The sequence below is a fragment of the Trachemys scripta genome, chromosome 4 (assembly GCF_013100865.1).
Source record: "Trachemys scripta elegans isolate TJP31775 chromosome 4, CAS_Tse_1.0, whole genome shotgun sequence".
Classification (NCBI taxonomy): Eukaryota; Metazoa; Chordata; order Testudines; family Emydidae; genus Trachemys; species Trachemys scripta.
In genome coordinates this window covers 42,754,455-42,774,557 of record NC_048301.1, presented here as the reverse complement: position 1 = coordinate 42,774,557, position 20,103 = coordinate 42,754,455, and the positions used below count along the sequence as shown (strand labels likewise).

General features: G+C 54.7%; 2 protein-coding genes across 5 annotated transcripts in view; one reads left to right on the top strand and one right to left on the bottom strand.

Annotated features, from left to right (window-relative positions):
* Nucleotides 1-768: 768 nt before the first annotated feature.
* Nucleotides 769-12,463, top strand: NPC2 (NPC intracellular cholesterol transporter 2). Of its 2 annotated transcripts, XM_034768533.1 has the most exons (5): nucleotides 769-947; nucleotides 10,273-10,380; nucleotides 10,714-10,886; nucleotides 11,635-11,738; nucleotides 12,071-12,463. In XM_034768533.1, exons 1-4 carry the CDS (start codon nucleotides 869-871, stop codon nucleotides 11,719-11,721), a joined length of 447 nt encoding a protein of 148 aa, XP_034624424.1. In that variant the 5' UTR covers nucleotides 769-868; the 3' UTR covers nucleotides 11,722-11,738; nucleotides 12,071-12,463. The 2 variants fall into 2 exon arrangements, with proteins under 2 accessions (XP_034624424.1, XP_034624423.1); XM_034768532.1 differs by having other exon boundaries at nucleotides 11,635-12,463.
* Nucleotides 12,464-12,927: 464 nt separating this feature from the next.
* The window catches only part of LTBP2 (latent transforming growth factor beta binding protein 2), a 116,931-nt gene continuing 109,755 nt past the window's right edge, over nucleotides 12,928-20,103 (bottom strand). For all 3 annotated transcript variants that reach the window (XM_034768529.1, XM_034768531.1, XM_034768530.1), the window contains 5 exons: nucleotides 19,348-19,488; nucleotides 18,718-18,885; nucleotides 17,636-17,920; nucleotides 17,221-17,370; nucleotides 12,928-14,026 (listed from right to left, as the gene is read on the bottom strand). In XM_034768529.1, coding sequence (XP_034624420.1) covers nucleotides 13,854-14,026; nucleotides 17,221-17,370; nucleotides 17,636-17,920; nucleotides 18,718-18,885; nucleotides 19,348-19,488 — 917 coding nt within the window. In that variant the 3' untranslated portion in view covers nucleotides 12,928-13,853. The remainder of the gene's footprint in view (nucleotides 14,027-17,220; nucleotides 17,371-17,635; nucleotides 17,921-18,717; nucleotides 18,886-19,347; nucleotides 19,489-20,103) is intronic.

Below are 20,103 nucleotides of genomic sequence, written 5' to 3'. Positions count from 1 at the left end.
GGGGGGATAGGTTGGTCCAGCAGCAGAGACCAGCGGTGCTACTGGCTCTTGTGACTTTTAAAATCATGAATCTTGTGATAGTGTCTTTCCTAAGCTCCGTGCCTGATAGCAGGAGCGCACACAAGAACCTCCGCTTCCCGTTTTGTAACCAGGGACAGGGTGGGGGAAGGAGGCTTCTGGCCCTTGGCTTTGTGGGGGGAAGACTGAGAGCCTGAGCCAAGCGCCCCTGCACCCCCAAATCAGAAAGGGACTAAACACTCCCAGATGTATGTAAAGAAATCCATTCTCATGTCTCTGTGGGGTGTTTGAACCCTCTGTGCGGCTCGGCCGGGCCCGGGATCTCTGGCCCGTGGCGGTCCGGCTGGGTCACGCTAAAGGCTTCTTGTCTGTGATATGGCTGGGCCAGGGCACCCAGAGCCAGGAGTCCAGAGCGGCACCCCCAGCCAGGGCCCGCTCTGGCTTTTTTGCTGCCCCAGGCAAAAAAGCTGCCGGCCACCCCCCCCCCCCACAGGGGGGGGGGGGGGGCGGCAAGCCCCCGCGGGGGCTCCGCTCTCCCCCCGGCGGCCGGGGGGAGGGTGGCGAGCCCGGCCGTGGCCCCGCTCTCCCCGGGGGCCGGAGCGCCGTGCCGCCCCCCCTCCAGGTGCCGCCCCAAGCACAAGCTTGGTGGGCTGGTTCCTGGAGCCGGCCCTGCCCCCAGCGCCCCGCTGCCCGCGCCTGGCCCGGCCACGCCTACGGTGGGCGGCTCCCTCGCAGTCAGCTGAGCACAGGGGCGGGTCTAGGGCCGCTGGCTCTCGAGTGACCTGCGGGTGACTCAGGCTGCGCCGCACTTCCCGGATCCTCCTCTCCCCGCTCTAGTGCCGGCTGGACCATGCTCGCCCTGACCGTGGCTCTGCTCCTGGCCCTCGGCTCCGTGGCGCGGGCCGAGCCCCTCAAGTTCGTGGACTGCGGTGAGTGGCTGCTGCCCGGCTCCGCGGGCGCTGCGAGCTCTAGCCTGGCGCCGCCCGGCCATGCCACGCTCCTGCAGCCCCGGGCCGTGTGCGAGCTGGGTCGGGTGCCGCACACCTCCCCGCGCCGGGCTGGGGCGGCTCGAACTGGAGCAAACCCGGCCCACGAACCCCTGGGAGGGCTGGGGAGGGGGTGAAAGGTGTAGGGAAGTCTTGGAGAGGCTATTTTCCTCTCTGGGCCGGCTGGCTCCAACCCTGGAGGGTTTCCTAGCGCCCTCCCCGCCCGCCTGGGAGTTGCTGTCAAGGCTTTTCCAGCTTTCCCTTACTAAGCATCCCCTGGCCTCCATTGGGAGCACTTAATGTGTCTGTAACCCCCTTCTCCGGTACCTAGCGGAGTCCTTAGCTACGCAGGTTAACCTTGTTGCTTCCTGATTGACAGCACTTGTAGGACGCTGCACACTCCCTCCCTGTTCCTCTTCTAGGTCCTAGGCTACAGACTGTGGTGGCTGGTATGTCTCTAGTCTGTTGAGAAACCAAGGAGAGACTCCCTAACAGCGGTTCTGTGCTTGTTGAGCTAAGGGTGAATTTAGGGACTGGGATACTACAGCGAGGAGATCCATAAAGTACCTGCATTTCTTACTTCAAACTTCACCAGCTCTCCAAATCATTTTATTCGATGTTAATTGTTTAAATAGCATTCAGTGAGTGTCCAGATGTGTGCCAGGTGTCATATAGAGCCAGTCTCGTCTCTGCTAGGCTTGCAGTAAATGCAGATAGCAGTCGCCGACTCTCTCTTTCTGTGGAGAGCAGCCATGGAAAATTCATGCATGTCCCATTGAATAAGTAACTCCTGGAGTTTCCAGCTCAGTTTCCCAGTGTCCCTTTGAGAGCAATGGGAAATCCTCTCTTCTTCAGCCTCATGTGCGCATCCAACTCTCTCCCCATCTAGCCAGCTTTTGTTAGAATTTCAAAATGAATAGCCTGACAGAGGGCCGGAGATTATATCTCTGTCTGTCTGTCTGCATTCGACAGTGTTTTCCAATCTTCTTGAATCAGCAGGGTCGGCTCTAGGTTTCTTGCCGCCCCAAGCAAAAAAAATGTTGGCTGCCCCCCATCCCAGCCCTGGGCTCCTCACCGGACCTCCCTGCTGCCCCAGCCCTGGGCTCTCTCCCCCCTCACCGGCACCCTCCTGCCATCGCAGCCCTAGGTCATGGGTAACTCGCTCCCACGGCAGGTCATTCAGCAGGAATTTTAGATGTGCACAGAACACAGACAGGATTGGTTCCCATATGGTTACAGAACTGCAGTAAAGTGGAACAATTTTCAGCTTGTGTGACTGGAGGATATCTGGATGCATATTATAAGACTGTCCTACATAAATGAAGAAAAGTTGAGGTGCCTTTATTATTCTTTTCTTCCACTCTTTCTTTCTATGGGGAATTTGCCAATGCAATATCACTGTCTTCCTTTTAAACAAACAAACAAAAAAAGGCAATGGCTGTTGAAAATAGCAATTCCAGTCCTAATAACCACTGGGAAGCATTTCTTGCTCAATTTATTCTACTTTTTCTACAGCAAGTTACAGTGGATCAGTATATTTGATTTGGGAGAAATGAAGTAACAGCTGCCCAAACTGAGCTTGAGCACTCCTGAATTTTGAGGTGTTCAAATCTGGAAGGCAGGTGCATGGAGGGGGAGAGGGGGCTGTGTCTCTGCAGGGGAGCATGGCAGCATGTATGCAGCAGTGTGTCTGGCATTGTGTGGAGCCAGACACGCTGGTCTGAGTGGCACGGTAAGGGGGCTGGGGAGTTGGATGGGGCAGAGGTTCGGGGGGGGGGGCAGTCAGGGGCAGGGAGAAGGGAGGGTTAGATGGGTCAGGGGTTGGGGGGGCAGTCAGGGGACAGGCAGTGGTTGGATAGGTGTGGGAGTCCCGGGGGCTTGTCAGGGGACAGGTAGGGGGTGGGGTCCTAGGGGGGAAGTCTCAGGAGGGGGCAGTTGGGGATAAGGAGAAGGGAGGCTTAGATAGGGGGTGGGATCCTGGGGGGCAGTTAGGGGCAGGGGTCCCGGGAGGGGGTGATCAGGGGACAGGGAGCAGGAAGGGTTGGATGGGTTGGGGTTTCTGTGGGGGGCAGTCAGAGGGAGTGGATAGGAGCAAGATGGGCTACCCTCCCTCCCCATGGAGTGTCCTATTTTTTTTATGTTAAAATATGATATCCCTACCTTCACAGTGCAGCTTTCCATTCACTGCAGCATGAGGTCTCAGCTACCTCCCTCCCCCTCTTTCCTGTTGGTAGTGGCCAAGGGAATGCTGGGAAATGTAGTTCTTTCCCTGCTCGAGGGCTGGCTCTATAGGCAGGGAGCTAACCAAGGAACTACAGCTCCCAGGCCCCCCTGTTGGTTCTCAGCTCCCATGCTGGATCCCTGCTGCCCCTGCAAATGGGCTGCCCCAAGCACGTGCTTGCTTTGCTGGTGCCTAGAGCCGCCCCTGTTCCTGAAACATTAACTTAAACATGGTTTGGAGCTCACACTGTCACGGGACTGACACTTACAAGGAATCAAACACTCACCGAAGTAGGCTGAAGGAGGCAGTTCAGGAAAATCTACACTTACCACTGATGGATGTACCAAAGTATATTTCAAATATATATATATAGCAACTCTCTGGCTGCCATCCTAGAACTGTAAGCTCTTCCGATTAGGGACCCTGGGCTAGATTCACAAAGTGGATTGAGGAGTTGGGCATTGCAATGCTTAGGTGCCCTGCCACCCAGTGGAATAATTTGCAGCCTCACCTTAGGGGAGATTTAGGTGCCTATGTAAGGGATTCTCAAAAGCCAGCAAGCTGAGTGGGGAGAGCTACCTAAGCTAGCCAGGAGTGAAATGCAAGGGAAAGGGGTGGGGATTAAGGCCCAGATCCATAAAGATACTTAAGCAACTAACCCCCATTGGTCTGAGCCCTAAGCACCTGACTGACAGGCCAGAGACCTGTTTCTGCTTGGGATTCTCAGCTATGAACCTTCTCCTGATATTAGGTGCCCTAAACCAGGTCATCCCAGAGTAGGCCCCACCCCATCACAGCTAATAGCCCAGTGCTTGGGGCCGTCACTGGGGACGTGGGAAGCCTGATTTCAAGTCCCTGCTCTGCCTGACTTGGAGCAAGAACTTGAACCCAGGTGTCCCACATTCCAGAGGAGTGTCCTAACTACCAGGCTACGTGGGAAGCTGTTCTGCTTTGTATAAATATTCACTAGGCCAGAGAGGGAGACTGACTCTATAACCTGGTGGTCAGGGTGCTCAGCTGGGCTGTGGGAGAATCATATTCAAGTCCCAGCTCCAAATTAGGCAGCATGGGGATTCCATCCCAGCTATCTCACATCCCAGCTGAGTACTGTAACCACTGGGCTAGTGGGGATTCTGGGACCCATGCCTGTGGCCCTCCAGCTGTCCTTTGTGTGAGTTAAGTGTACTGTGAGCCTGCCTAATGGATTGGCACCCATAAGAGGGAGAAGAGAATCCCACTGGGGCTTAGGTGTGAGCAAGGGCTCTAAGCAGCTTATTAGCTGTGGGATGGCATCAGGACTGAGATCATTTTATACGTGCCCACTGGCAGAAATATAATAATAGGATATCTCCATTAATTATTATCTCCTAGAACTGGAAGGGACCTTGAAAGGTCATTGAGTCCAGCCCCCTGCCTTCACTAGCAGGACCAAGTACTGATTTTGCCCCAGATCCCTAAGTGGCCCCCTCAAGGATTGAGCTCACAACCCTGGGTTTAGCAGGCTAATGCTCAAACCACTGAGCTATCCCTCCTATAGCCCTCCTCCTTTATAGGAGTCTAAATCCCCATAGGTTCCTATAGAGTTAGGCAGCAGCTGAGCAGGGTTCTGTTAGTGTCACTGGCACTTAAATGTTGGGTCTAAAGGGCCAGTTAGGCACCTAAGGAGCTAGTCTTGTTTGTACTGCACTTTGTACTCTATGGCCCTGCTTCTGATAGAGAGACTGCTGGGTTCTGTGGTGATAACTGTCTCTGAACAATGGATAATGGTAAATGGCAAGATAACAAGTTAGGGGATGGTATCCAGTGGGATTCTGTAAGCTACATTGATCCAGGCATGTCCATCTTGTGAAACAATCGCACTGATCTGAAAGGTGTATAAAGAGCATATCAGCAAAGTTGAGCAATAACACTACATTGGGTAGCGTTCAGAGACCAGTTGGGGCAGAGAAATAACACAGAGGCCTATGGAGAATAAAGGCAGGAAGGGACTGTTTTTTAAAGGTATTTAGTTGCCTAAAGATTCGGATAGTTTCCTAATGACTTCTCTTCCCCCCCCCCCAGCCTCTCCCAGGGTGGAGCAGGGAGAAACCAGTGACTAGTCATGCTGAGAAAGACATAGGAATCCTAATGAATGATGGCAGACCTGTTGATAAGCCAACACAAACATTATGTATTGGCTTTTGTATGAACCATGGCTCAATATCTAGCTTCTATGGGGAGGTCACATTGACCCAGTGTTTTTGTTAAAATAAAGACAAAGGTGATATGGGGAGTAAAGAGATGAAGTGACCTTCCCTCCCTCCAATCTAACTCACCTCTGGCCTCCATAAACAAGATACGGTGTTATAAAATGACAGATTGCTCTTTCTCAAAGGCTGAGAAAAGACTGGAAACTGGGCTTTTTTGGATAATTAGAAAGATCTCTCCAAGGTTGCTTTGTGTTGGTCACATTGAGTTTAGTAACAAACTTCCTTAACTAATATCTCAGTAATTGAGTTAAAGCTAAATTTCTCCCCCAATGCAGTGAAGCAAGAGAACTCTAAAGCTTTATCATAAGCATTGTACTCTGCAAGAGAGTAGGAGTTCCCTGGTATTGATAAATACTCAATGCTGCCTTTGTCTGCCACCGCCTGTCTTTAGGGCTTGCAGAGTGCATGCCCACCCACTGACAGCACTACCTTGCTGATGAGGAAGTTTAGTTGATCTTGTGTTGCACTCCAGTGCTCCCAGGTGAAACACTACTTTAAAAATATTACTAAACTTGCCTTATCCCATTCAGTCTAGACAAACAGCAGTAGAGTCTGTCTGCGTATAATCTGAAGTGTCTGCAGAGAGCGAAGCCCAGTACGTAGTCTGTTCCCTCCCCTGAAGGACGTGTATTTCAGGGGACACACTGGTATAGACAAGACAAAACCCTTCATAGTCACTAGACCGGAGAGTGAGGACACTTGGCCACTTAACTAGACCCCCTTCTTCCTCTGTAGACACAATTGTCATGTCTGTCACCAAGCAGAGCCTGGCCTCCTTTCTGTCCCACCAAGGCCAGTGTTGACTTATAACTCCCTTCTCTGCAACCGGTGTCCTTTCGTCTCCCCACTGCTCATCCGCTAGGGCAGTGGTCTCCAAACTTTTTTGATCACGCACCCATATCAGTAAAAAAAAATGTTGAGCACACACCCCCTGCCGTGCCGGCTCTACCATTTTTGCTGAAGCAAAAAAAAAAAACAACCAAAAAAAAAACCGCTCCTCTTGCCACGCACCCCACTTTGGAGACCACTGCGCTAGTTCATCCTCTGTTTCCCTGCCGTGACAGTTGCAGATTCTTCCTTCTCCCCTCCATTTCATCCCCCATGATCTTCCTTTCTGGCTGTTCTTACCATGTTTCCCCCTCCTTGAATCTCTGTACTGACTTTCCCACTAAACCAGGGGTCTCAATCTCAATTTACCTTAGGGCCAGTGCCAGTCCTCAAATTCTCCCAGCGGGCCAATGTCACTCATGCTGCCCAGAACCCGCTCCCCAAAAAACTCCACCTGCTTAAGGCTCTGGGATGGAGTTTGGGTGGGGGAGGAGGTCTGGGGTAGGGGATTGGGGTGCAGGCTCTGGGAGGGAGTTTGGGGGTTGGGAGGGGGTGTGTGGGGAGGGATGTGGGTGCAGGCTCTGGGAGGGGGTTGGGGGTGTGGTGCTTACCTGGGCTCTAAGGTGGGGTGGGCCTGGGGCCTCCATGTGCTTCTGCCCCAGGCACTGCCCCTGCAGTGTCCCATTGGCCGCAGGGGCACTTGGGGCGGGGGCAGCGTGTAGCGACATAGCCCCGCCCCACCCCTGGGCCACAGGGAGGGGTTGGCAGCCACTGGAGCGAGCAGGTAGATGTCGCTTAGCACCGCTGCGATGGTGGGGCCCTTGAGGGGGGAGTGGCTGGGGGTGGCAGGTGGAGCCAAGGGAGAGATCTGGCTCCAAAACTGCTGGAGCCCCACAGCCACATTGGGGAGGCTCATGGGCCACAGATGGCCTGCGGGCTGGGAATTTGAGACCCCTGCACTAAGTCCAAGTTTCCCCTTCTTGTCTCTAGCCCTGTTTACTTACAGAAGCTGGTATTTCCACCTTCCCCTGCAGTCCCTGCAACTCACCCAGTATTTTCTTCTGCCTCCTGCCTTGTCCTCAGGTCCATTGCTGGAGGCCATTGCACTAGAAGAGGTGGGGAACAATCCTGTGCAAGCATCAGGGATCTGGATTAAATAGTCCCTAATAGTCTGTCTTCCAGTCCAAAGTGTTAGTTGATCTCCTTCACCGAGCCCATGCTGCCCCCGTGGCTGGCACTGTCTCCCCATAAATATAGTTAGAGAAAAGGCTTGGAGCGGTACATTGTGCTGCCATCTCCTGAAACCCAACCTGTTACACCCCAGCAGGTCATTCTGCTGACCTGGTTACTTCATGCTGCCCTGCACTTGTAACCCACACACCACCACGGTGTGGTGTTCTGTCCCATCTAGTGGCACTGAGACCTCTTAGAGATTGAGTTTGCTCTACAGCCTTAGCTAATGGCCATATGGCTTTTAGCTCATGCACTAAGCTCCAGAGGTCCCAGGTTCGATCCCGTGCGCCGACACCCGGGGTCTGGCGGTGTTACACACCCACTCAGATTCCCTGTGTTCCAGAGCAGGGTTTTGCTTTTCTCTATGGCCCGTTGAAAAGCATCTTTTATAGCCCAATACAAACTGTGGTGCCGATGGGAGGGGGAGGAACATGTCTCCTCCTCCCAGTTTTTGCACATCCTTAAGCAGTAGTCTCGTACTAAATCAGTACTCTGCTGCAGGAGCGGTCCAGAGCATTGCAATGCTTCTGAAATTTGACCCAGCCATCCCTCTGTTCAGACGTTGACACAGCTGGGCCAAATTTCAGTGAGTGGCGTTGTGACCTGATGCAGAGTTACAATGCTACTCAACCTTGGCCCAGACATTTCTCTGTCCAGATGGGGGGCTGCCAGGCCAAATGGTTTTGCAACCTGGTGCACAGAGAGTCTTTCTGTACGACAGAACACAGGGGAGTCTGCGAAGAACTCACTTCCTGATAGCATCGACTCACGCAATGGTGACTTGACTACGGTCTAAAAGTACCTACATGGGGAACCAACATTTGATAATGGGCTCTTCAGTCTAGCAAAGAAAGTATAACACGATCTAATGGCTGGAACTTGAAGCTAGACACATTCAGACCGGAAATAAAACGTAAATATTACCTCACCCACCTTGACGCTCTAAATTTTTAAGTGCGAGTAATTAACCATTGGAACAACTTACCAAGGGCTGTGGTGGGTTCTCGCTCTCTGGCAATTTCTAAAATATATGCTCCAGGAATTATTTTGGGGAAGGTCTATGGCCTGTGTGACACAAAAGGTCAGACTAGATCAGTGGTTCTCAAACTTTTGTACTGGTGACCCCTTTCACATAGCAAGCCTCTGAGTGCAACCCCCCCCTATAAATTAAAAACACTTTTTAATGTATTTAATGCCATTATAAATGCTGGCAAAGCAGGGTTTGGGGTGGAGGCTGACAGCTCGTGACCCCTCATGTAATAACCTCCTGACCCCCAGTTTGAGAACCCCTGGACTAGATGATCCCAATGGTCCCTTCTGGGTTGGTATCTATGAAAAAGAGACAGGGGAGACTCCTGGTTGAGAGAGAGGGTCCCTGAGGGCTCTGTGTGAGTGTGTAGTGTGGGGAGTAGAAGGGGGTCCCTGATGGAAGAGAGGTAGGGACTGGAATTTACTTGCCCCCTCCCCCTTCTCAAAAGTTTGACTTGGTGCCCCTGGAGAGTTAGAGCTGCTAACACCCAATTTGCCAGTGTGGACCTTGCCCTGGCAAGATCTTTAGTTGTCCCACCTAATAGGGTTCCCACTCCATCACTAGGGAAACTTTCAAACCTAAGCAATCCACATCTCTGCCTCCTCCTTCCTCTCCACCCCCCAATTTGTCCTACTTCAACCTAATCACAAAGCACCTTCTTTGTGCAGAGGGGGTGAGTCTCCTCGCTGTACAAAGCTCCCAACGCCTCTGGGACATGGACTAAATGACCTCTCTGATGTACATCATCATCATCCCCATCCCCCCTCTTTCTGCTGAGGCAGGGCCAAGTAAACCTAGAGCATCCATAGCAGGGAGTTTTCTCCAACCTGTCTTAACCCTCCACAGATGAGGATTCCACGGTCTCCCTAGTTAACCTCTTCCTTTGTTTAACTATCCTCATCATTAAGGCTAAGATTTTGTTACAGATATTTTTAGTAACAGTCGGGGACAGGTCACGGGCAATAAAGAAAAGTACATGGAAGCGGTGACCTGTCCCTGATTTTTACTAAAAATATCAGACAAAATGGGGATCTGCAGGTCCCTATACGGCCTGCAGCGGGGCTAGGAGCTCTAGGGGCCCCCACTGTGGATTGGATGTTGGAATCCCCTGCTGCCCATGGCTAGGAGCTGTGGAGGCCTACTGTCTGCAGCAGCTGGGGGGCTGCGGGGTCCCCCCACCACCTGCGGTGGCCGGGAGCTCAAGGGTACTTGGATTCTGTGACTTCTGAGACTAAATCGTAGCCTTACTCCTCATTAACAAGCTTGTGTCTAATCTAGATCTCCCTTGCTGCAGACTAGGCTGATGACTTCTTGTCCTACACTCAGTGGCCATGGAGACAATTGATCACTGTCCTTTTATAATAACCTTTCACATATTTGAAGATTTATTAGGTCCCCGCTCTGCCTTCTCCTCTTTAAAGTAAACAGGAGGAAGGGTTAAAAGAATTGGCCATTGGTCATGTTTTCTGAACATCTCATTTTTATTGAGTTCCTCTGGACTCTCTCCAGTTTGTTTACAAAGTAGCTCTAGCTGGAGCCTCACTAGTCTCCAAGACTCTTTCCTTTGGGGGGGGTGTTTTATGCCATGTCTGGCATTGCTGGTGTGTGCGTGTCATGTACACTAGGACTGGGTGTTATGCTGCTTGGAGGCCTCTGACTATGGGTAACAGGGCCCTAAAATAACCAAGTTCTTGTTTGTTCTTGCAGGCTCCAAAGATGGGAGCATCACAGAAGTGAACGTGAGCCCCTGCCCTACACAGCCCTGCCAGCTCCAGAAAGGGACGTCCTACAGCGTCAATGTCACCTTCTCCAGCAGTAAGACCAGAATATGCTACTTTAGGGGTTGAGCTTCTATGGGGGTGGTGGCTTCTCTGCAGCAGTGGGTGGAGATGGGAGGGCAGAAGGGGAGGTAACTACTTTTCATCCCTGGGACTTGCCTGCAGCAGTTGGAGATGTGAGGAAGGATGGTTGGGAAGTGTTCTCATGGTAGGAGAGAAATGAAGAGCATCTATTGGTGACCTCATCCTACACTGCATCCCCATGAGCTGCAGGGGACGCTGCACGGGGTGGAAATAGTGCCCTGCCCGAATAGCTCTGGAGCTGTGGGCAGCTGCTCGTCTCCCTCTCATCCCTTTCCCTGTTCTGCAGAGATCAAGAGCCAGGGCAGCAAAGCGAAAGTGTATGGGGAGATACTCCATGTGGACGTACCCTTTCCTATCCCTGAGCCTGATGGATGCAAGAGTGGGATCCAGTGCCCCATTGAGCAAGGCCATTCCTACAGCTACCTGAACAAGCTCCCTGTGAAAAGCGAGTACCCCAATGTAAGTGACCCACCAGCCAGCTCCAGGTCTTAGAGCTACCCAGCCTGGTCAGGTTCTCAGCCCCACATCATGCCCTTGAGCAAGGAGGCCCTTTTACCCTTGGGAATAGGGGGTGCATGGGTGGGGGCTCAGGAAAAGTGAGTGGTTGAGGTCACCTGTCAGGAGTCACTTCTGCTTCAAGCACCATTCTCTCCAAAACCAGTCTCTAATTCCTGACCCCAGGCCAGACCTGTCAGGGGAAGCAGCTTGGTTGTGACTGCAGGGGTTGGGGAAGGTGCGTACAGTGTTTGCAGGCCCCTTTCTGGATACTGCTTCTATATAACCTCCTTCCAGAGCCTGTGACTCAGTCATGGCCCTGCACCAGCTCCTCCCTAGTGCCTCATGGTGGTGGGGAGCTTAATGAAAATTTCAGCTCAAAGGGCCAGGACTTTTCTTAACTGAGACACAGTACAAGGCCCTCTATCATCGCAGTAGGGTCAGTATTGACTTGGAGGGTGGAGTGCTAGTCCTTGGAGGTCTCCCAGCCAACCCTGCTTAGAGTGCAAGATGTTCTGGGGGTACAGCATAACTGGAATTGGCCTGCTGCAACTCACTTGGCTCTGTCTGCTTCCAGAGGTGCAGTTCCTTCCATAATTGGGGACAGAGGGGTGGGTTCTCTCCTTCCCCACCCCACGAAGAAACTCAGACTGCCCCCATGCCTGAGAACCAGCAACTCCCTGCACACTCTCACTTTCTTTGTCTCTTCCAGATTAAACTGATTGTCCGGTGGGAGCTGATTGATGACCAAGGCCAGATGCTATTCTGCTGGAAGATACCTGTCCAGATCACCAGCTAAGGAGCCCTGCTTGCCCTGTGGGTGGCTTTGGGGGAGGGTAGAGGGGAAAACCTGGGTCAGACTCTTCTTGTATAATGGGCATTTCCTGGCATCTGCTTCAAAATTCTGCAGCCTCCAAGCAGCCAGCATGGTGTTCTCCCAAAGCTGAGGTGCAGTCGCTGCAGGGGCATCAATAGGCAGAGGGCTCAACTCCCTGCAGCTTGAGTGGGAGCAGAGTCTGGCAGCCTGTGGTGGCAGTGGCTGAGCAGCACCCTGCTGGAGCTCTGTGGAGGTTTTTGTCTGCTTGAAATGAGCATCACAGAGATCTCTCTCTCTCTCTCTCTCTCATATGCACGGGGGCTGGTGTCAGCTGCTATTAACCCTTGAGTGCCTGCCCGGATAGAATGCTACTGCGTCCCTCTGCTTTTCTCCTGCTCAGTCATGACCAGAGTATTCCTGTGACCTGCATCTGCCATCCAGAGCCAATGGAGGGGGAAGAGAGGGGAACTGGCACTGCCACTTGTCTTCCATGCGCACTGGGGTCTCCTTGGCCCAGCAGTGGCCAGCAACTCTACAGCTGGGAGAAGGCTTCCTCTGTGCAGGCGCAAACCCAAACCACACACAGCATCTCTGCAGGGCTGACTCTGACTAACCAGTGATTTGCACTGTCTGCTAACTTACATGGAGCTGCTGCTGGGGGCTCTTCACCCCTAACCTCTTTTTATAACTTTCCTTTTAATAAAGGCTCAATTAAAAACTGCCATCTTCCTGTTTTGCATTGTGTGATGGGGTGGCCAGCGTAAGGAGGTATCTTCAAGCTGGGGTCAGAGATGCCACTATCATGCAAGAGGAGTGGATGACAGCCCAGCTGGGGAGGTAGCCAGCCCCTGCAACGTGCTGTTAGGAGGAGGTAGCTTGAATCCAGCCTGGCACGTGGGCTCTGGCAATATGATCTCCCCTCAGTTATATGAAAGGAAAAACATAACAGGAGTTAAGGCTACTCACCATCTAGTTGTAAAATGTCCCTTCAGGGCTGTGTACCTTAAATTTAGAAGGGCCACCTCCCCTGAAAGAGAGAGTCTGGGCAAACCTTGCTAGAAGACAGTGGTCCTCCACTGGGGAATTAAAGGAAGGTGCTGCTGCTGCATTGTGTGCATCATCATCTTGTATGGACTCCTCCCAGGGTCTGAGCTGTCAGGCTAGGCAGAGATGAGGCAGGGATTGTCCTGACCAACCCCAGGGTCTGAGCCATAGGGCCCTGAATAAACATTTTATTTAACAACAGATGTTCCCTAGCAGATTCCATTAGGAAAAGCCACCAACAGCTTTACAAAGCTGGAACCCCATTCCACTGCAAGGCAATCGTACAAAGTGCAGGGGTGAAAGTCTTGTGCCCAGGGAGAGCAGGTTCCCCAGGCCTTTCAAACCTGCTGGGCTCCACGTCCAAGCCACCTCCAGAGGACAGGTGGCAGCTGTACAAAGCTGGAGCTGGCCCTCCTCACACTCAAGCTCCCAGGCCTGGGGTTCATGCACCAGGCTGTGCTTTGGGCCAGGGCAAAGACACCAGCTAAAGCAATGAGGGGTAACACTGGCAACTATGAAGGCTCCAGACTATGGGTGGGAGTGGGGTGAAGGGTCCTGTGAGCCCTCAAACAGGACAGCATGATTTGCTATCAACCCCTCTGCCAGGTACTGGGGAAGGGCTGAGGCTTCTCTCTGCTATTCACACCGGTTACTGAGGAGCTGGGGGAAGGTGCTGCCCTTCTGCAGCTTCAGCTGCTAGAGTTCCTTAGTTTAAGGCCTGTTTAGCCATTTCAATAATGGTGAGCCTCACAGGTCTGTGCAGAGGAGGGGGGCCCTGCAGGTTGGTGGGGGAAGGGAGTGGGGGGCCCTGTGGGTCCATGTTGTGGCAGAAGCAGGAGGTTGGTGGTGAGCAGACCAGGCAGGGAGGTGGCTGCAGATGCTTGGAGCTCTCTACCCTGGACTATGTCCCTATGGGCCCAGCCAGGCGAGGTGTGGCAAGAAGGTTGTGCGCTTTGGGGGACGAGCAAAGGGCATCAAAGCTACTGCAGTCCCAGGGGGCCTCTCTCCAGCCGATGGATCCAGGTACCAGCAGAGTGTCTGAGGGGGGCCACCCTTGCCCCATCACTCCCCTAAAGCTGTGCTGCCTCCGGGCTCTGGGCGGGTGCAGGAGCACAGCGGTGGGGCTCAGCCTGCACCACAAAGCCAGGTGAGCAGTTGCAGCGGTAAGAGCCCTCTGTATTTTCACAGGTGCCGCCCTCACACAGGGGCTCAGGGCTGCTCACCTCCTCACACTCGTTAATGTCTGAAAGGAGAGGGAAGGGAAAAAAGACTGAAAGCTGTGTTCTGCAGCACAGCACCCACACTGCAATAGCCTCCAAACCCAACACCTCCATGGCCCCACACCAGACAGAGCTCCCCCACACCTAACACCCCCACTGCAAGGAGCCCTCCAACCCCTCACACCCAGTATCTCCATGCTGCGTAGGGCTCACCAAACCTCCCATGCCCAGCACCCCCAAGCAGCGCCGTAACAAGGGCGAGGCGAGTGAGGCACTTGCCTCGGGCACACAAAGTCGGGGGTGAGGGGGCGCAGAAAGTGGTGGAGAGGAAAAAAAAAGCTGCCGGCACAGAGGTATTTATAACCCAGGTGATCTCCCCTCCCTCCATGCCTCCCCGGAGTGTCTCCCGGCCCCGACTTGCTCCCCCCCTTCCGCAGCCCTGGAGCAGAGAGTCCCTGTCTTTCCCCTGGAGCAACTGCTCCCGCAGGGTCCTAGTGCCCCCCATCTCGACTGCCAGGGCAGACTGACTGAGCCTGCCCTTCCCCCTCAGACCCTTTTATTTTCCAATGGGACCCTCCAACAGCACAGTCCATCACCCCACCCCCCTGCCCGCAGTCACCGCTCCTGCCCCATACTGGGCAAGGAGGCAACCCCATCCCTCACCCCCAGTGAAGCTACAGTCAGGGGCAACAGCAGGGAAGGAGGCACATGCAGCGCCCTCCGGCACCCACCACGGGGGAGGAGAGGGAGATTCCTGGACCTGAGAGGGGCCCTAGGAGCACATGCAGTGACAGTGGTGGGGGTGAGTGTGCTGCTGGGGGGCAGGAAAGGGGGACTCCTCCCCCAGAACTTGCTGCTGCCGGCAGAGAAAGGGCTGGGGGGAATCCTCCTCTCTGGCCCCTGTCCCAGAGCAGCCTGCCTGCACCCCAAACTCATCCCCAGCCCTGCCCCACCCCAGAGCCCACACCCCCAGTCAGAGCTTTCACCCCCCACCGCACCCTCAACCCTCTGCCCAAACCCTGAGCCCCTCCAGCACCCCAAACACCTTATCCCCAGTCCCAGCCAGAGCCCTCATCCCCCCACACCCCAGCCCTGAGCCCCTCCCACACCCCAAACCTCCCATTCCCAGCCCCAGCCAGAGCCCTCACCCCCACACTCCTAATCTCGCCCTAAGCCCCCCCACACCACAAACCTCCCATTCCCAGCCCCAGAGCCCTCACCCCTACTCTTGCCCTGAGCCCCTCCCACACTCCAAACCCCTCATCTGCAGCCACAACCCACAGCCCTCACCCCTGCACCCCCTCCCTCTGCACCTCTCCCATCCCCAAACTCCCTCCCAGAACCTGCACCCCCTCCCTCTGCACCCCCTCCCATCCCCAAACTCCCTCCCAGAGCCTGCACCCCAATCCCCTGCCCCAGTCTAGGGCCTGCACCCCAGACCTCCTCCCTCACCCAAATTCCCTCCCAGAGCCTTGGGCGGGGTTTGGGGCACCACCAAAATTTCTACAAACCCGCCACCCCTGATCCTGCCCTGCAAACCTGAACTCCCAGCATTCTCCGGACACATGCTGATCCCTAGTGGCCACTGCTGATATCCAGCACCTCCCTCCTCTCTTAACCTGTGAGTCCCCCGCTGGATTGGAACTGGACTGGAACCAAAGACCATCTTGGAAGCAACATTACCAGCCCAAGCAGTCAAAAATCATGAGTTAGACCCCCCAAAATCACAGGCTCTACCACCGCCGCCGCTTCATTCATTCTTCGGCGGCAGGCCCTTCCCTCCGAGAGGGACTGAGGGACCCGCCGCCGAATTGCCGGCCCTGGGGGAGGGCGCAATTTTATATTTTTGCCTCGGGCGCAAAAATACCTAGTTACAGCTCTGCCCCCAAGCGACACATCGCTGCCCCAAACTCAGCACCCCCACATTGTAAAGCAACCCCGTGACCCCATGCTGCAGTGCTCCCTCATGCCCAGCAACCTCACCCTACATAGGGCTCCCCCACACTCAGCACCCCCATGATATAAACTGCCCCCCATCCAGATCACCACAAGAAGAATGCTTTGTGCTCCCTCTCTTAAGAATGAGATGTGCTAAACAAGATTTGGAGGAAAGGGTGATTTTGGTTTTGCAAAATTCCTCTTGCTGATTTGACAAGGTTGCTGGGAAACAGAGACGAGGGCACCTCTGGGGTGGCCCTGAAAGGGGCTGATTATCACCTCAGGGACCAAAATACAGGCAATGAACCTTGCACTGAGCAAACAAATGAGTGTTTTATTAACTTTACAGCTGTTCCAGAGTGCTGATGGAGGCCTTTTGTCTAGAACAGCTTTTCTGGGGCAGGAGTGCTAGTGCAGTGCAGGCCCAAGAGCCACCGGCTTTTAAATACCATGTTGGTTAGATCTGCTGAGAGCACTGCTACGTGACAGGTGGCCAAAGCACCTGTACCCAGTCTGCACCAGTGCTCATGGTGTGCTAGCACCACAGGGAGGCTGCCCCGACTGACTAGAGCGCACACAGCTCCAACCCGTTTTGCCCTCACTTTGTTTCCTAGATCCCTTCTTCTTCTCCACTTTTCATTTCCCTGAACTTTTAATTTTCCTTTGTTTCTCCCCACAGCTCCCCCACACACAGAGCGAGCAGGGTTCCCCCTCATTCTCCACAGCACCCCCACTTCCAGGACTGAGCAGACAGGGTTCCCCCTCATTGCCCACAGCCCCCCCCCCATACTGAGTGAGTGGGGGGTCCCCCTTCCTATGACAGATCCAGGCCTTGTGTGAATCTCGCCTCAGTCAGGCTGTATGACCCAGCCACATGTGCCAGGAATGTGGCTGATGCCCTGATTAGAGTGACAGCCCTGGGTGCTGAGGAAAGGGGTCCCTCCTGCCCGGACCCTGGTTCTCGTCCCTGCAGTTCTGTGATGGGAACACAGTCGGAGTGGGGGTGGGGAGACCCTCTGGGTGCGGTTTCACAAGCCCTGGTCCTATGGCGCTCCAGTGACAACTGCCATTCCCAGGCAGTGACGCTAGGGGGCAGCAGGAGGTAAGGAATGGCTGAGGGCTGCATGCGCTGAGCTCCACAGCAGAAGTGACTGGGAGCTGCAGAGCTCAGCCAGCACTCCTCAAAACCATTATTTTAGCTGTGGGGGTGGAGGGCAGGCAGCTAGCCCACCTCCTACCCTCTGCGGAGCCATTTCTCTCACCATTTGGGGCCACTCACCTACACAGGCCATGTGGGTCATGTCCAGCTGGAAGCCGTCAAAGCAGTCGCAGGTGTAGCCCTCCTGCACGCGCACGCAGCGCCCGTTTTCGCAGCCATTCAGAATGCCGCACTCCTCTGCCTGGAGTCCCTCAAAGCTGTCAAAATGCCCTGTAGATACAGAGGGTCCATCAGCCTACAGGGAACACGCTGGGGGATGGAGAAGGTTTTATGCCCACAGGGGAACAGAAAACCATCAGCCTGGCAGGTGGGTGACGTAGAGGGGCCAGGGGCAGCAGATATGGATATTGGTCTGGATAACACAGATGGGGCCCTGTCCAGGCTGGCTTTAGGAGAATGAGAGGGTTACTTTCTGGGCACAGCTTGAACCTAGAGGAAGCCACCAGGACACCTCTTGGTCTTCTTCAGTACTCACCAGTTTGGCTGGGCAGGTAGCGGGGCTGGGACTGCGCTGGATGGAGCTGAGTGCGTAGGAATGTGCTGCCACCAACCTCACTGCTCAGTTCTCTCTGGGGGAAGCTGGCATCAGGGGCTCCATACTCAGGACTCAGGTAATTGTAATAGGGCCCTAAGTCTGGGCTATAGAGTCCATAATGAGAGTCTTCTAGGCCTGGTCCATACTCGTATCCGGGCCTTTCTTGGAGTCCAGCCTCTCTCTCAGTCTCTCCCCTGGCCACGTTACACAGGTGAGCAAATTCCTCTGGAGGTGGAGAGAGAGGGAAGGGGCAGCTTAGCACCATGGCACGAAGGAGGGTAAGCCCCTGACTGTCCAGGCATGAGCTAAGTGGGGGGGTTGCATCAGGGATGGACTCAGGCTGAGCAGAGAAAGGCCAAGCCCAGGAAGAGCAAAGGCCAGGCAAGGGTCCCAGGGTCCTTATGGGATTTGCAAGGTATGTGGAACCCACACTCCAAGCCATGACCAAGGGGGTTGGATACCTGCCACAAAGAGCCCCCTGGGCTGGGACTCTGTCAGATCTTACAACCTAAGCAGGATTTGGCCTTGTACACTCTTGGAGGGGAACCCCTCCTGCTCCGGAACACCTAGCTACTGCAGGGAGCAGTGAGGGTGACTGAGTAGTGGAGACTCCCCTCGGAGTCAATACAAACTCCAGTGCCTCAGCGCAGTACTAGGGGTGCTGTGACACTAAGTGCCATCATTCAGATACATTCAAGCAAAGGACTCACATGCCACCTCAGCCCTGAGTCAGAGGGAACTCTCCTAGGAGTGACAGGAGAATTCATTCCCTGTGGCACATTCAGTCCTTGGCTGCTAATAAGGGGGCATTTGATGACACATTGTGTGACTGGTTTCTGGGATGTGGACACCTGCTCACTGAGGTCTGCTGGGAGAGCCCCCTTTCCATTCATCCACAGCCCACAACAACTTTCACTCACTGCTGACCGTTGCAGGGTTTGACTAGCAGGAGGCTAGAGGCCAAAGGCTCCACAGTCCCTGAGCAAGCCTGTCCCCTCATTCCTGTGACTGTGCATTCTCACCAGAGGCCCTATGGGGGCAGAGTGCACAGTCCTGGCTCCAGGCCTCGCCATAGCGGCAGCAGCACTCGGTGTACGTGGTCCGTCGCCCCCGCAGTGGCTGGTTGCAGATGTAGTTGGAGACTCTCTGCCAACAGATGTCCAGGTGGATTTCATGTTCATCCAGGTCTTCTGTTCGTGAGATGAACAAAGAATGCCATGGGGACATCCACTAGGTCTCCTGGGATCCCTTAGGAAAGTGCCATGCCCAGTGTTTTGCTCCCAGACTGTGTCCCGCACTCACACCCCGTGCACTGAATTTCAGACCCAGCCAGCACACTGCCCCTCCCACAACATGCCTCATATACAGCGATCCTCAGATTCTGCACAGATCCCTGCATGCAACATTCCCCCTTGAGTCTGGCACTGTACCCCACAGCCCCTGCTCCCCCGTGTGCAGCACCACCTTGCCTATGGGCTACTCCACCACTCTGCACTTTATGTCTATGCTTCCCTCTCCGAAGAGGCATACATGGAGGTCCTGGGGTGCAGCCTGCACTGCAGGCCCAGCCAGGATGGTGCAGATCATGCGTGCAAACCCATCTCCCCTGAGGCCCTGCAGCAACACCCAGCCTGCTGGCCAACCCCACTCACCAGCCCTGTTGGAGACGTTGATGCAGCGGTTGCGGGTCACATCCAGCACCAGGGGGAGGCTGCAGAAGCAGTGGAAGGAGCCGGCTGTGTTCAGACACTCACCATTCACGCAGGACATTTCATTCTCACACTCGTCTTGATCTGCAGCCACAGGAAGGCAGAGATACCCTTAGACTGGCAAACGAGGGCATCACCCCAACCCATGTCCTCTGGGAGTGCCTCTGCCACCCTCGTCTAGGGTTACCATTCGTCCGGATTTACCCGGACATGTCCTCCTTTTTGTGCTAAAAATAGCGTCCGGGGGGACTTTGTAAAGCACTCAAAATGTCCGGGATTTCCCCCCTCCTCCAGCAGAGCAGAGCGAGCGGCTGGGAGGGCTGCAGGAAAGTCCCGGGCTGGACTCCGGAGCAGCCGTAGAGGAGCTCCGCCCTGCATTCTGAGCCGGCAGCTCTCCCCTGCAGCCCGGTCCGGCAGCACTGTGCAGGGCCAGGGACCGGGTTTTGTTGTGCTGGGGAGCGCAGCCACGTGTCCGGCTCGCACAGAGCCCAACACCCTGTTCTGAGCAGCAGGGTAAGGGGGCCAGGGGGCAGGAGAAGGGGCAGGGAGGTTCTGGAGGGGGCAGTCAAGAAACGGGGTGGGGTCGGGAGTTCATGGGGGGGGGCTTTTTGGGGGGAGTGGAGAAAGTTTTGGGCAGTCAGGGTACAGGTAGGGGGTAGGGTCCTGGGGGGGGGGGCTTAGGAGGGGGCAGTTAGGGGA